The sequence below is a fragment of the Brachypodium distachyon genome, chromosome 1 (genome assembly GCF_000005505.3).
Source record: "Brachypodium distachyon strain Bd21 chromosome 1, Brachypodium_distachyon_v3.0, whole genome shotgun sequence".
Lineage (NCBI taxonomy): Eukaryota > Viridiplantae > Streptophyta > Magnoliopsida > Poales > Poaceae > Brachypodium > Brachypodium distachyon.
This window is the reverse complement of record NC_016131.3, coordinates 19,004,308-19,017,176: the sequence shown is the minus strand read 5'-3', so window position 1 is coordinate 19,017,176 and position 12,869 is coordinate 19,004,308. Positions and strand designations below refer to the sequence as shown.

Below are 12,869 nucleotides of genomic sequence, written 5' to 3'. Positions count from 1 at the left end.
CTTTTTGTTTTGACTGTTGCTAGAAAAATAAAGTTCCTTAACTTGCCAATTTATATCAAGTCATTAGCAAGTTAATGTCATGTTGAGTTCATGGGAGCAATATATCAGGTACATGATATAAATTGGTACTTTTTCCGTACCACAAAACATACCATATAGATTTGTGCACTTGGATCAAGACATTTCTCGTTTTCAGTGTCTGACCATTCGTATTAGATTAATATTATGTAAGTTTGGAGAGGAACAAATCGCCATATGTGTCAAAATTATAACTATGGATTACTTTAGACCAAGTAGACTCGTTTGAATTAGTGTGTGAATCATGTCAACGGTACAGCTCCCTTTTGGAAGATACTTCCTCCCTCGATAAAAGGTTAGCACGGTTTTAAAGAACTTTTCCGCCCTTTGCATTGTGAGATGCAGTCGTGCAATGGCATTACGGCAAATTGGCAATGCAACCCACGCCCCTAATTAGCCCCCTTATTTCTTCGCTTCGTGGATAGATGCCACATATATCATCTTGTCGATATACTACAAGTCTGCAACTCGGGCGCGAAATGTCGAGCGCGTCGTCCAATCGCGTGCCGCCCCCTGATTTTCATCAGGCCGCCGCCTGGCTGCCCCCCACGTCAGCACCCCGCGAGACGCCCGCAGCCAAGGGATCGGATTCCCCCTTGCCGCGTGGCACGCCACGGCCGCGCTCGCTATCTCCTCCCGGATAACCAGGGGCCCGCGCCTAGATCGCCCATAAACTGCCGCGCGCCACACGCACACCACCTCTCACTCGCACACCCCACGCACGCGCGCGCAGAGCTACACAGCTAGCGGACGACGATGGCGCTCGTCTCCTCCTCCTCCTCCTCCCCCGCCGCCGTCGCGGCGCTCCCCAGCAACGGGCTCGCCGGCGCGCGGACCTCCTTCCTCGGCGGCGCCGCCGGCAGGGCGGCGGCGGCGCGGCCGTCGTTCGCCGTGCGCGCCGCGGCGCCCGAGAGGCCCATCTGGTTCCCCGGGAGCACCCCTCCCCCGTGGCTCGACGGCAGCCTCCCGGGCGACTTCGGCTTTGATCCCTGGGGCCTCGGTAAGCCCTGATCAATCTCTTTGACATGTGGCAGTCTTAATTTGATGGGCTTTGTTGTGGGCTAATTTGATTAATTTTTGTGCGTGCGTAGGATCGGACCCGGAGAGCTTGCGGTGGAACGTGCAGGCGGAGCTGGTGCACTGCCGGTGGGCGATGCTGGGCGCGGCGGGGATCTTCATCCCGGAGCTCCTGACCAAGATCGGCATCCTCAACACCCCGTCGTGGTACACGGCCGGCGAGCAGACCTACTTCGCCGACACCACCACGCTCTTCATCGTCGAGCTCATCCTCATCGGATGGGCCGAGGGCCGCCGGTGGGCCGACATCATCAAGCCCGGTTGCGTCAACACCGACCCCATCTTCCCCAACAACAAGCTCACCGGCACCGACGTCGGGTATACATATATACACACACTTGCTTTAATTCCATGTCTCGGTCTCCTTCCTTGTGTGCTACTAACAAATAGGCTGATCGGTTCATTGTGTTTGTGTGTTGGAAATGTTAGGTACCCTGGTGGTCTGTGGTTTGACCCGCTCGGCTACGGCTCCGGCTCGCCGGAGAAGATCAAGGAGCTGCGCACCAAGGAGATCAAGAACGGCCGTCTCGCCATGCTCGCCGTCATGGGCGCGTGGTTCCAGGCAGAGTACACCGGCACCGGCCCCATTGACAACCTCTTCGCCCACCTCGCTGACCCCGGCCACGCCACCATCTTCCGGGTATGTTCACACCATCATTTGAGCCAAATGACATTGTTGTATACGCATCGCCATGATAAATGACTCTTTTTTGTGTTTGTTTGTTCTTAGGCCTTCACCCCGAACTAAGGAGCACGTTGGAGTTAGCAACGACTAATCCGAAGAGTGTGCTGCCATGGGGAAGAAGAATGCTGGCAAAATTAATTTGCTTTTTTTGGGGAGAATGGACTGGATGATGGTATGTAATTGTGGAACAATGCATGCTTGTTGGATGTGTACTTGTACTATGGTGTAACCAATGTAAAAAATGGATACGTTTAGATCGAAGCTATATTCTCATCGTTGAATCAGAGCCCCTTGATGTCGTGCAATGGTCGTAACATGGGCGGCATCTTTATATGGTTGTTTGATAACAAAAACTGTAACGGCGAGCTAGTTGTGGTGGCGTCGGCCATACCACATTGCCATCCCGCCCTCAATGCACCTTCATATTGTCGTTAAATGTGAATCTTTTTTTCGAAAATGTAGGAACCCTCACCCCTAAGCTTCTCTGGCCTCCGACATACATCAACCATCGGCACCCCTACCTTACCTCACATGCATGGCTGATGATGTCAAAAACGTAAAAGTGAGCTAGTCGGGCGTAGCGTTAGACAACCGCATTGCCACCCCGCTCTCAATGCACCTTCGTATTGTCGTGTTACCGCCTCATTAGTCCCTTTAGGCTATGCATGCATGGTGGTGAATATTTTTTTCGAACATGCAGAAACCCTAACCCCTAAAGTTTTCTGGCCTTCCACGTCCAACCCGCATTGTCCATCCAAACCCCTTACCTCACCTCACACGCATGACCGACGATGTTGCACTGCATTGCCACTCCGCCCTCAATGCATTTGGATACGCCTTGTTCGTCCCTTTTATGCTCGTCAGAGAGCATGGTTAATATGCTCTAATACTTAGGAACCTTGACCACTTAAACCTCTCCGTTGTCGGTGGCCCATCACAACGCCTCACAATGCAGGGCATATGTCCTTTCCCAACTTATATGTAGCTTGGCCATTTTGGTTGGTGACCACAACTCACCTTGACAATCTTTTGTCCAATTCATATTGGGTTGTCTATTCATCTGTTGCATGATTATTTTTTTAATAGCAGACATATTTTAAGCCTTGTGATGAGCATCCAAACATCCATATCTCAGAGTCAACTCCTAAGTGACCTATGAGCTAAAAACTACACACTAAAATTTCACTAGAGTCGCACAATTTAATTTGAAAGATAGTAACTCTAGATATTTTTTTTGACAACTGGTAATTCTAGATTTATAATAGCGAGGGATTTTAAGATACTGAGATTTTCAAAATGGTACGTGGTTGTGTGCTTTTTCTGTCCATGCATCTCTTTGTCTAGAAGAAAGAAGATGGCAATGCTTCTCGGTCCACTTTTAATGTGTTTCCTTGGCAAATTTGGTCTAAGACACGATTCAGATAGCTAGCTAACATTAGCACCGGTTGGTTTAGGACTCAATATGCAGCTCAAAATAAAAGCCCATGCACCAATATAAATTCAATCAAATCAATACAAATCAAAGAGGCCCTCGGCTACAGCTACGCTATACGTTCCAAAAATAGTGATAAATACAGGGGCTTAACCGGAAGTGCGACCATCCGATGCCAACTTCTCCTGCAAGAATGGATCGCGAGACCCCAGAAAACTGAGGAAAGTAGACCGAGCCCAAAACGAAATCGAATCGAGAGGAAAAAAAGGAGGAGCACGCGCCGCCGCCAGGCCACAGCACATCGCCATGGCCGCCTCCTCCCGCCGCGCGTCGCAGCTGCTGGGGTCCGCCGCCTCCCGCCTCATCCACGCGCGGGGATACGCGGCCGCACCCTCGCCGGCGGTGTTCGTCGACAAGAGCACCCGCGTGATCTGCCAGGGCATCACCGGCAAGAACGGCACCTTCCACACCGAGCAGGCCATCGAGTACGGCACCAACATGGTACGTCCCCTGCGGCCCAATCCCGCCGCCCGCCTCTTCGATGTCTTGTTCGATCTGTACATTTCTTCCTCTCTAGCACGCCGTTCTAGGGTTTGAGATAGAGAAAGCCGATGCTGTGCGATCTCGCGAATGAGCGATTGCCGATCTCCATTTCTGGGCTTTTAGGGTCTAGTCTCTTACCAATGTGTGTGTGGCTATAGGGATATTCTTTACCGTGCAACCCAGCGAACCAGCACCTTCGCATTATCATGACTCACAAAACAAAACTTAAATAAACAAGTTTTTTATGGATCCATGAACGTTTTGTAAATCTAGGGCCTGGTTGGTCTAAGTTTTCAAAGAGCGAGAATCAATCTCCATGATGCACGCTATGTGATTTTGAAGCTGCTCTTGGAAAAATCCAACACGACTAAATCTTGTGTTTATAATGTTGCAGTTCTTCAATAAGTGGGATGGAGAAATCGAGACATGTTTTACTTTTGGCCTGTTTTGTAGTACTAATTAGTAAACCATGCAATGTCCCCCTAGACAACAGAAGTGTCTCGCATATGAAGAGGAACTTGTCATGCAGGTGGTTGAAATCACGTAAAGCATCCCGAGAGCCTGGATCTCGACTGGTGCTTGGCAGGTTGTGCGTTATAATTTTACTATACTTCCTCCGTCCAACAAAGGATGTCTCAACTTTGACTAAATTTGAATGCATCTGTACACTAAGTCATGTCTAGATACATCCAAATTTTGACAAACTTGAGACATCTTTTGTTGGACGGAGGGAGTACCGCATTCTTGACCAGCAGTTCATAAGGGTGGACTGCCACATTTTGGGCCTAACAGTGACATTGGCCCAAATGTGTTTGTTTTTATATGTTATGATATTAGCTGGTGTATGAATGTATCTCAAAAGAAGCCTTTGCACCGTTCGATCAAAGACTTGACATGTTTTTGTATGGGTGTTTTGACTTTGCTTCAGTAAGGTATTTTAGATATGTGGTTTTAACTTTTATAGGAAAAGTATCTTCAACTGATTAACTTGTCTTTGCTATGTTTTTCATCAGATGTTGCCCTTTTAACTGAGTTATTACTTCTCAATGTCTCATTTGTAACAGGTTGGTGGAGTTACTCCTAAGAAAGGTGGAACTGAACACTTAGGCCTTCCAGTTTTCAACTCAGTAGCGGAAGCTAAGGCCGAGACAAAGGCGAATGCATCTGTTATATATGTTCCTCCACCATTTGCTGCTGCAGCAATAATGGAGGCAATGGAAGCAGAGCTTGACCTTGTTGTCTGCATTACTGAAGGGATTCCTCAGCATGACATGGTAACAATTTAAGTACATAATTAGTCAGTTTGTTTGCTGTATTTCTGATCATGATATTTTTTCTAAACGTTATTTGCTCTTCTCTTCATTTATAGCTGTACATGTAGGTTGCAGTTTTTGTAATCAAAACACTAGAAAAAAGTAAAGTGTGTGATCAACGTCACTCAGTACGTATAGACATATAGTGATGTGATGATTAACATACACGGAACATATTGAGATTTACTTTTCCCTCATCTGTAATTTTGGTAAATAATAAATAGAAGATGCAACCTGACCTGAAATTTATCCTCTTCCACTTGGCGGTTAACTTGGTGATATTATGTGCACAATGTAAATAACTTATGCCACACCATAATTGTTTTTTGTCTTTCTCGATTTTAGTTATTTCTTCCATTTCTGGTTTGCTTTGTTAACGAAGCTTGGTTGAGTAATCACAAGTTTTTCCTTTCTAAATTCCAGGTGAAAGTGAAGGCTGCTTTGAACAGGCAATCAAAAACCCGATTGATTGGGCCAAACTGCCCTGGTATAATTAAGCCTGGTGAATGTAAGATTGGAATCATGCCAGGTTACATCCACAAGCCAGGGCGCATTGGAATAGTATCTCGTTCTGGTACCTTGACATATGAAGCGGTATGCCAATTATTATAGAGTTGCTTTTAACATGAAATACATTTTCTTAAAGTGTATTTTACTCTTCATTACAGGTGTTTCAAACAACAGCCGTGGGCTTGGGGCAGTCAACCTGTGTAGGCATGGGTGGTGACCCCTTTAATGGCACTAATTTCGTTGACTGCCTAGAAAAGTTTGTTGCGGATCCTCAGACAGAAGGTGCATTGTTTGTGGCTGAACCTCCACATTATTCATTATATGCCTATCTTTTTCTTCCATTTATTCGAGGGATATCTAGATTATTCCTTAATCTGTTGGGTACTACCACAGGTCACCAGCATGATTAGATTACAATTTTATTCTAATAACATTCTGGCTGCTATGAGTTGATAGGATAAATAGTAGACCTTGATCATGACTATAGCTTAAGTTATCTATACTTGTATACGCTGCACATGTAGGCATCTTACAAATTGCTTGCTCTGAGCAACTGAACAGTTCAATTTATAAGAGAAAGAAAGTTAGTCATATAGCAGAATGGAGCTCCCTCTTCAGCATGTTGTTAATATCTTGTATAGTAATTAAGGCATTTAAATACTCCTGTTACATCCTATAATACTGTTGGAGGTTGTATGTCTTTCAGTTATTGTTCTCACTGGTAAAACTGATGTATGCTTTTTAGGTATTGTTGTCATTGGAGAAATTGGAGGTACTGCCGAAGAGGATGCTGCAGCCTTTATCCAGGTGAGAGTCTGTTAGGATACCTTTTTGTGTGTGTTCTTGATAGCATTTAAAAGTTTAAAACCCATGCTCTTTAATTTTGCAGTATCTATTGGACTCTCAATATTCATTGAGATGATCATAATCTTGATCAAAAGATGTAATTATCAGCCATTTTGATTTTACATATGGAGCTGTTAGTTATCTTATGTTGTGGTCCATTTTTTTTCTACATCCAAATATAGTGCTCCCTCCGATCCATGATATGTGTTCCGATCCATGGTAAGTGTCTTAGGTTTAGTACAACATTGTACTAAACCTGAGACACTTATTATGGATCGGAGGGAGTAGCTTAGAATCCGTGGTGGTGATTTAGTTTGCCATGATTCCACAGAATAGATTGAACTGCCGTATTTATGTGATCTTCCTTGCTCCGTGCCCCTCTTCTCATCCCTTCTCTTTTTATGAACACGCTATGGAGCCAATACATGTTGTAGATGCTAGATACATCACAGGAACAGTAAAGGCCCTTCTGGCCTAACCGTTAGATAGTTCATGTTTGTAATTAAATATGCTTATTAGATAAGCTCTAAAGATTGTTTGGGTAAAAGCAGGTACAATTGGAGGCTTATATGATCCATAAGCACCTTCCCCTATTTTTGGCTTTTGCATGGAAAGGCTTTGCTTCATCGAGAAAATCTTGGGGTGCTAATTGTCTGGGCCTAGCTTGAGATCAGACACACACGCCCAAGTTTTAGAATTTTCCAGAGACCCAAACAAGTTGTTTTATGATAACCATTTTGGTTAGATAGGCCATTGCCTCACATGACCCCAAATCTTAATCACTAGCAAAACAGTATGTATAAGATTCATTCAGTTTCAGTAACAGTCCAAGTAGGCCACCCCACTCTTATCAGTTATCATGGTCACATGACATGTAATAACGACCTAGGTTGTATCTAGTTAGGTTAAATGTTACAAACCATGCGTTGATTCTTTCTTGGCATTATGAAGTGACAAGATTATGAGGCACTACTGATATTCCATCTTTAGTTATAATATTGCTTGTGTCTAGTTGCTGCCTTGCTGGAACTTTCTCTCTTTTTTTTGTGATGTAAGCAGTACTTCTGATCAGCTAATCTAACTTGACATGCAAACAATTCAGGAGAGCAAAACAGAAAAGCCTGTTGTCGCATTCATAGCTGGACTTACTGCACCTCCGGGCCGTCGCATGGGTCATGCTGGAGGTATGGACTTAACAAGAAGTTATTATTATTTTTCGTTCACAATTCATGCTATACCAGTATCCATTCCTCGTAAGCTCTATACTCTTTGAAATTAGAAAGATGATCATGGAAGTATCAAGTTGAAAAAATGGTCCTGTCTGGGTAATTTTAAGAACTAGATGATGCCTTGCACGTTGTTGCGGAAATTTTTAGTTAATATATGTGAGCCCACGTTGTTGAGAACATACATGAGTGAAAAATAGCAACAAAAGAGTATCCAGTGAAAATGTATAATGGGATTGTATGGTAGATTATAGATTCTTCACTTAGTGGAAATAGCTTGATGAAAAGTAGCATGCATGCATGTGCAAAAAATATGAGTTTTCCACTAAATAGGTGTGAACAAATTAATGGTGTGATGACGTGGCATGCTTGCATGTTGAGAAAAATCAAGTAGTGGGTTTCTCCTACTTAGATAGAGAAGATAGGTAATGGCAGTTAAGATGTTGCCAGATTGTTTATTAATTCCGTGTGGTTTTCTATTGTTCTGCATGGCAATGGTACTTCAGATTCTTCAGAAAAAAAGATCCTATGTAGATGCTATTCAATTTGCAATAATCAATAGATAACAAAAGATAAATACTTAGCAATTTTCACAGGTTTGGACCCTTCTTTTTGGTTCTTCACTTAATCCTTTCAGTATGGACCCAATTTGGCCACCCAGTAGGCACCTTTGCCATCGAGTCTGTCATGGGTCCATTCAATTACTTTGGTAGCCGAACTATGTTTTCCTCTACTATATAATAATATAAATAGGTAATTATGAATGGATTTTGTGTGTTTTTTAAGTGGCACATCCCTGTATACAAAGTAGAGAGCTTTAAGAGTAACATTTTATTAAACTCATGGTGGCAATCTTGGTTGCTTTAATTTCTTGCTGCAATTCTCAACTATGAGAACAAAACTTTCTTGCTGCAAGTCTCAGGACAAAACTGTTGCACTTATTTCACGTTTGGAATCAAGTTCAACTGTTTCATGTACTAATTGCACATTTTTTATGATACAGCAATTGTGTCTGGGGGTAAGGGTACCGCCCAAGACAAGATCAAGGCACTCAGAGATGCTGGGGTTACTGTTGTTGAGTCACCAGCTAAGATTGGTTCGACCATGTTCGAACTTTTCAAGCAGCGTGGAATGGTAGAGTAGAGAGAAGCAATGGTACAGAAGAGAAAAAACATTGGGAAACATTTTGGCGCTCGTTGGTTAATAGCGAGCCATACCTTGATAGAGCCATGTTGCCGGCCGCAAGACTGAACTACTCGGTCGTCTTTTTCTTCCCTTCTTTCTTCCCTGTCGTTTGTGTGAAGATTGGCCTCTTGAGGCTCTTTCAATGTGCTAATTTCAAATGTTCAATAAGACGAATTGTTGACACTTGCTTGGAATTCATGGCGATACCCGACCTCTTTCCAGTTTTCTTTGTTGTGTGTACATGTTTGGCTGTGCGCAACTGCGCCTGTTATTGGCTTGCCTGCTCCTTCCGCATGGCTTCTATGGCTCTAGATTCCTAGGGAGCCCATCTTCGTGTCCTGCAAGTCTGCAGTTTTCATCTTCCATGCCTCTGGTTCTAGACTACTAGTCCAGAATGCCGGCCTACATTGGAGCGAACCGAGCTATAGCCTGTCCCTACCGGGTACAAGGCCACATAACTCTGATGCTCCAGATGGCGCGCGCGGCGTCCAAATGATCGTTGTCAACGCATTTGCGATTAATTGCTTGGATCCATGGTGTATTTTGACTTCAAGAAGACGGGGAGTCAGGGACCCAAGGTTACGCATCCAAGTCATTCCGGCATAATAATTCGTTCCTTCAGACGTCAAATTCGCTGCATCAAAATATACCTGCATGCCTTTCGAAGTTTGAAGATGTGTTTCTCAAACCAAGTACTACCCGTGTTAATTCATGAACTATGTAATAAACCAACAATATCTCTTTCCAGGATACACGCTGCATGCTGCAGAACGTGCTTTCCAAATGTCAGACCCCCTGTAGTCAATTCATGACATTAGAAAGTTCCTTCGTTTTTCCCTATTCCGTTCTGCTCAAGACATGTATAGACCACAAGCCCAGATATTTGCACTTTGAAACTACATACAACTCACGGCACATTTGAGTTGATTTGACAGTCCTATCTTCTAGAGAACTTCGACAGAAAATAGACAACAAAGAAGCACAATAAAGCGAAAAGGACAACATGGACAATGTGATTTGAGCCCTGCTGGATGATGCTCTTGTTCAACCTTCGCATGTTATTCTTGACTCCAGCCTGAGCTTTCATAAGGGTCATTTGCTGTCCATGGACAAAGAGGTAACATAATCAGGGGATAAGTTTAGGATAAGGATTGTTTAAAATAGCATGAGAAACTTATTAGTTGCAAAGGTAAATATTACTCAACTAAAACAAACAATACACAATTGGTCCTTGAAGGTAATTCAGGCAATCATATATTCACATTATCTAATTCAGGTAATTATATATTACTCAACTAAAACAAACAACAAAATCATTTTTTAATAATTCATTGCAAAGGAGCAAAATTTGTAAACCTTTATCAAATACTGTGCAGACCAAATAGACCTTCAAAATCGTACACACAATATTGACCCAATAAAATACAGAGTATAAGAAACTCTTGGAATGTCTGTTTCCTTGGAAATATAGAAACCCATCCAAAAAATGGTATAGAGAGGTATGAATGAATAAGTGCAAATGGAAAAGGATGAAACTGTGACAACCACCAAGAAAAACATAATAGAACCAAGAAGTTCACCAAAGAAGTCATGGGAGAAACATGAAAAGATCGAAGGAAATAAGTGAACAATACCAGTTCATTGAGGAAATCATTCTGGAACTTGGCCTCTGAGTTTATCTCTTGGGCAACCTGGAGAAGCAATGTTATCAAATAAATAAAAAATTAGCTTCTGAAATGTGAACGAAACCAGCACCGACAGCTTGTTAGAGTCGAAGAAACAGAAGATCTGAACTTGTAAGCTTTTCTCATCAAATAACTAGACCCATTACGTGTTAAAACATGAAACATCTGAACTAAAAACCTAGGTTATGTTTTGTTTGAGCCGAAGCTTGCGCTGCCAAAATTTTGGTCAATGTTTTGCTTGCCCATGAGTTGGCCAATGTTGGCCAAGAAAACTAAGTATAGAGTGGACGAAGAGGCATTGGCATACCAAAATTTTGGTACGGTAGATCCTGGTCTCCATCCGATTATCCCCTTATACACAATATCATCTGAATACTTGTAGGATTATTTTTATGAGAACAAAAATAACAATAATGTTGTGAACCAGCCATCAACTAATTCATACTAACTCTAAGACTGTAAAGAGGCTAAACCCAGAAAAGTCAATTCCATATGAAAGTTCAGAGAGAACTAGGTGATATCCCAGAGGTGTAAGCACAGTACTCTTTTGTTGGCCGACTTGGGTTCGACTCCTGTGGCTGGGTTGGGGGAGGGCGTTGGCTTCACGGGGCAAACAAACTAATGTATTTCGTGCTTTTCTTAATAATGTGTGTACCATCAGATTACTTTTAAATATGAAAGTTCAATGATATCACTTCATGCTCATCATAGTATATCTGAGGAAGTATAAATCAATGAACAATTGAACATCCATCAAGGAGCTAATCACAAACAATGGTAATGGACCAGAGCAGGGTTGAACGGTCGAGCAAACAATGAAGGCATGAATCATATGAAGGCAGTGTTAAGTGGACCTAAGGGCAGTACTGTTGAGGAACATATTTTAAGTGGATATGACCTCAATTTACACCAGGTTGTACATAGCATTTCCATGCAACCGGAATCCATTAGCATCACATCAACTATGAACGGTCTTGTGGTGTGACTGAAAGCAATACAGGGCACCAATTTGTCACTATATTAAAAACTCTTTACATATGATGCTGATGTGAGCACCCAAAATAAAACAACTAATCTCTTGGTAATCTGAGATGGGTTCTAATTTAAGTTCCATCTACTCTGGATTCATCTCGTAAAAACTATAAAACCAAAGTAAACAAGATAACAGGCTGTGCGGCCAGAAGAACAAAATCACGGATTAATTATATCTTTGGAACGGCACCTATAACATCTACAGGGCAAGATTAAACGTACATACGATAAGTTTTGAACGTGAAATTTTCGGAAATAAAACCTCGATTAAGCATACATGACATAGATCCTGAAGAAGCTTAGAAAAAAGGGGATGGGGGAAATGGAAGTCTTACGCCTTTCAATAGGCGAACCCTTGAGTGCAGCCCATCGATCTCCTCGTCAAGATCGCCATGCACCGGGTCGATCCGCAGCTGGATCTCGTCCGAGCTCGACGCGTTCCTGCGATCCCCAATTTAACCCCAAATTCATCACTGACTCCGATCCAGTTTCGCGAAACAAATCGATCGATACAAACAGTAGATGGCAGGAATCGACCAAACAACCTGGGGATCGGATCGGGAGGGGTTTACCTGGATCGAAGCGGCCCGGAGCCGTACATCGGGTTCGCCATCGCGCGTGGGAGAGGGGGTGGCGTCCGGCTCGTCGCAAGCGAGGTTAGGTATGGTTCGAATTCAGGAGTGGGGCGCACGGGAGGTCCCGGAGAGGGTCAGGGTGGCGACGGCACGGCGGGTGGAGACCGGAGAGGACTTGATGACGTTGCCGGGGAGGGGGAGAGGGAGGGGAACAGAAGGAGGACGGCAACGTAAAAGGGGAGGCTAGGGTAGGGATGGCCGAAGGAAAGAATTGATAAGAAGTCAAAATAGGTACAGATTATTGGACTGGATTGCATATGTGTAGCCTGAATTTATCACACGTTAATACGTTATCGCCGAAACGAAGTGAGGTTTTTTTTTTCCTTACACCGCGAGAATGTCAAAATATGTGAGATACATATAGAGATCAAAATCCATTTGTCGTCAAACTTATTTTCTAGTGCCGCTGTATTTTTGTATGCTTACAAACTTTGAAAAGATAACGTCTTATGTTCGTATCAACATTTCCTAAGACAACTATGCAACGAGCAGAATCAACTTGTGTATGTTAGGAGAAGGTACAATCGTATTGCACATGGTGATATGTGCTCTCTCTCCCCCATATTAAGTCACTGTATCTAGACGTTTTTTAGTATAAAACATTCGTGTCTGGACAAATTTA

General features: G+C 43.3%; 3 protein-coding genes across 3 annotated transcripts; 2 read left to right on the top strand and 1 right to left on the bottom strand.

Annotated features, from left to right (window-relative positions):
• Nucleotides 1–774: 774 nt before the first annotated feature.
• Nucleotides 775–2,121, top strand: LOC100843944 (chlorophyll a-b binding protein 7, chloroplastic). Its single transcript, XM_003562786.4, has 4 exons — nucleotides 775–1,078; nucleotides 1,170–1,473; nucleotides 1,585–1,795; nucleotides 1,886–2,121. The coding sequence occupies exons 1-4, from the start codon at nucleotides 835–837 to the stop codon at nucleotides 1,901–1,903; spliced, it is 777 nt and encodes a 258-aa protein (XP_003562834.1). The 5' UTR covers nucleotides 775–834; the 3' UTR covers nucleotides 1,904–2,121.
• A 1,323-nt stretch (nucleotides 2,122–3,444) lies between these two features.
• LOC100843332 (succinate--CoA ligase [ADP-forming] subunit alpha, mitochondrial) lies at nucleotides 3,445–9,122 on the top strand. Its single transcript, XM_003562784.3, has 7 exons — nucleotides 3,445–3,773; nucleotides 4,880–5,089; nucleotides 5,552–5,722; nucleotides 5,797–5,920; nucleotides 6,384–6,445; nucleotides 7,587–7,668; nucleotides 8,714–9,122. The coding sequence occupies exons 1-7, from the start codon at nucleotides 3,579–3,581 to the stop codon at nucleotides 8,851–8,853; spliced, it is 984 nt and encodes a 327-aa protein (XP_003562832.1). The 5' UTR covers nucleotides 3,445–3,578; the 3' UTR covers nucleotides 8,854–9,122.
• A 452-nt stretch (nucleotides 9,123–9,574) lies between these two features.
• On the bottom strand, nucleotides 9,575–12,453 carry LOC100843636 (bet1-like protein At4g14600). Its single transcript, XM_003562785.4, has 4 exons — nucleotides 12,185–12,453; nucleotides 11,948–12,053; nucleotides 10,530–10,586; nucleotides 9,575–9,994 (listed from the first exon to the last, which is right to left on the bottom strand). Exons 1-4 carry the CDS (start codon nucleotides 12,223–12,225, stop codon nucleotides 9,833–9,835), a joined length of 366 nt encoding a protein of 121 aa, XP_003562833.1. The 5' UTR covers nucleotides 12,226–12,453; the 3' UTR covers nucleotides 9,575–9,832.
• Nucleotides 12,454–12,869: the final 416 nt, after the last annotated feature.